Below are 2500 nucleotides of genomic sequence, written 5' to 3'. Positions count from 1 at the left end.
CGACTTATAAACGGAAAAGCACAGAGGAAGAAATGTGGACATATTGCCAACCACCCACTGAAGTACTTATGTTACAGTATTTGGGCATATTGCCAACCACCCACTGAAATACTTATATTACAGTATTATCACCATTATCATCAGTATTATTACTATTATGAGCATTTACGTCTAATCTTGAAAATAAGCCCTATTTCTGGCGTTTACAAATAGATCAGTATAGTCCGGACCTCCGCAGTTACAGTTCTTTTGACCCATGCACGTTATCAGCGAACAAGGCACAGTGAGCTAACATGGTGGGCTGTGTGTGGAAGGGAGGGAAGGAGGGAATTCCCCCCCACGCCCTCTCTCCCCCCCCCTCCCAGTCTCCTCCCCCTACCCCCCCCTCCCCCCGCCCCCTTCCTCGACCCGCACACATGCGATCAAAACGGGTCAAATCGAGGTCAACGTCTCCTTAGTCCTGGCCCAAAAATTCAGCTAGCAATAATTATGTCTCCAAGCCCGAAAATTCATCTAGCAAATTATATCTTCTAGCCACAATATTCAGCCAGCAAATGTCTTCTGGCCTGAAAAATCAACTATAGCAATGTCCTATAGTCTTAAAATTCAGCTAGCTATATCATAGCCTAAAAATTCAGCTAGCAATGCCCCAGTCTGAAAACTAAGCTGGCAGTATGATACCTGAAAATGCAGAGCTCTAGCAATTCAGCTAGGAATGTCACAGCATGAAAATTCAGACAGTAAATGTACGTCTTATAGCCTGAACATTCAGCCGGCAATGTCTTCTTACAGCCTGAATTTTCAACCAACAATTGTGTGTGTGTGTGTGGTGTGTGACAAAAGGAAACTTGTCCACATCAACAATGGCAATCTTATATGTATATATATATATTTTTTCCCGAAATAAATCTTATGATGAAAGATTCAGTGTGCATTACAGTACACACACACACACACACGCGCGCGCGCGCGCGCGTCACATTGATGTAGTCACCGAATGGAGAACAAAGACTTTTTTTTTTAAACCATTCATAATAAAAACAATTCACACTGCACAGTTTCGAAACCAGGAACTATGTATATATATATATATATATATGTATATATATATATATATGAGATGCGTTTCTCTTTGAAAATTCGTGTCATTTCAATGTGATGATATTATGCTGAAATTTTTTTTTTTTTTTTTTAAGTCTGCTTTTTTTTTTTACTGTCTCGTGAGTTCTACAACTCAACTGAGTGTTGCTCACTGCTGAACGCAACCATGACATTGAATTGAGTCATTAATCCAGGGACAGCACTAGCAGGAGTTGTTGTCATACTCCATGTTTGGCGATACATATGCTTACCATGTCAAAATGATGCAAACTAGGCCTATCGGTTTGCTCAGCTTGGCCAAATTTCGCGCGGCTAACCTTTAGTTGTACGGACTGACTAGTTGTGAACCTTACATAAATTCATCGCGGCTTTACTGGTTATTTTCATATATATATATATATATATGTATATCCCACCTTCACATTGTGTACATTTTTTCTCACGCTTTCCCAAAACTTTTTAAACTCTCATTTTACATTCTGGATCAAGAACAATTTTTTTTTAAACCGTTGCAACCAAAACTCACGATGGTTATTGTGCAACACACGTGTTAAAACGCTACAATGTTTATGGTGTCATTTGAGTGTTATAAGTTTTGTTGCACTTTCTAACATAGAACCCCATCCTTTTACCCCACCCCCTCCCTCCTATCCGCCTTCTCTTGGCATCATCATCATCAAGATTTGAGAGTGATGAAACATACAGTTATCATCGTCATCATCGTCATCATCATCGCAACCATCCTCATCTCTCACCTGTGTCTCGCATCCGCGCCTCCTCATAGTGCAGCATGGGGCTCTTGGGCCCCTCCGGGTCCACCTCCCCCCACACCCCTCCGCGGGGGGACCGGGGGGTGCCGGGGCCTCGGGCGGTGGGGGTCAGCCACCCCGGGTAATCCATAGTAACGGGTACTATATAACAGCAGCAGTACCAGTTACAGTAGTAGGTGAAGAAGTGCTAGCTCGAAGATACCACCCGAATCCCTGGCCGCTCACTCCCACTTTCCATAGTCACCCTTTCACCCCACCACCAGCTCCTCCACAATCCAACCGTTGGCACTACCACGACCAAACCAACGTTTGCTTTTTAAGCGCTCGGAAAAAAAAGAAAAAAAAACCCTGACTCTCCAGTGGACGAGCCGCTCATGAACTGCCAGCAAGAAATTCACGCACACTCCTCTTCCCTCGACTCAATCACAACTTCCTCCCCAGTCGCTCGCCAGTTAAGAGAGAGAGAGAGAGAGACAGTACAAAAAATAAACACAACGTATGCATGCACCAAAAAACTCCAAAGCCCGAACCGGACCGAACAAGTGGGAGGAAGAAGAAAAACAAGAACAACACAACCTCCACTCGATCTCGTCCACAAGTGAAAAACTGGCTTTGCTGGCACTGTGTGT

The 2500-nt window shown here is 43.7% G+C and overlaps 1 protein-coding gene across 11 annotated transcripts in view; it reads right to left on the bottom strand.

The window, feature by feature from the left end:
- Positions 1-2500, bottom strand: part of LOC143279998 (uncharacterized) — a 431093-nt gene that overhangs the window by 346576 nt on the left and 82017 nt on the right. For 5 of the 11 annotated variants that reach the window (XM_076584409.1, XM_076584416.1, XM_076584412.1 and 2 more), the window contains exon 1: positions 1857-2500. This exon is cut by the window's right edge and continues 333 nt beyond it. The exons of the other annotated variants lie outside the window; for them this stretch is intronic. In XM_076584409.1, the coding sequence (XP_076440524.1) occupies positions 1857-2001 (145 nt within the window). In that variant the 5' untranslated portion in view covers positions 2002-2500. The remainder of the gene's footprint in view (positions 1-1856) is intronic. 11 annotated transcript variants of the gene reach the window in all.

This window comes from Babylonia areolata, chromosome 3 (genome assembly GCF_041734735.1).
Source record: "Babylonia areolata isolate BAREFJ2019XMU chromosome 3, ASM4173473v1, whole genome shotgun sequence".
In the NCBI taxonomy this organism is placed as follows: Eukaryota; Metazoa; Mollusca; class Gastropoda; order Neogastropoda; family Buccinidae; genus Babylonia; species Babylonia areolata.
Note: the sequence above shows the minus strand (reverse complement) of the source record. Positions and strands in the feature narration are given on the sequence as shown.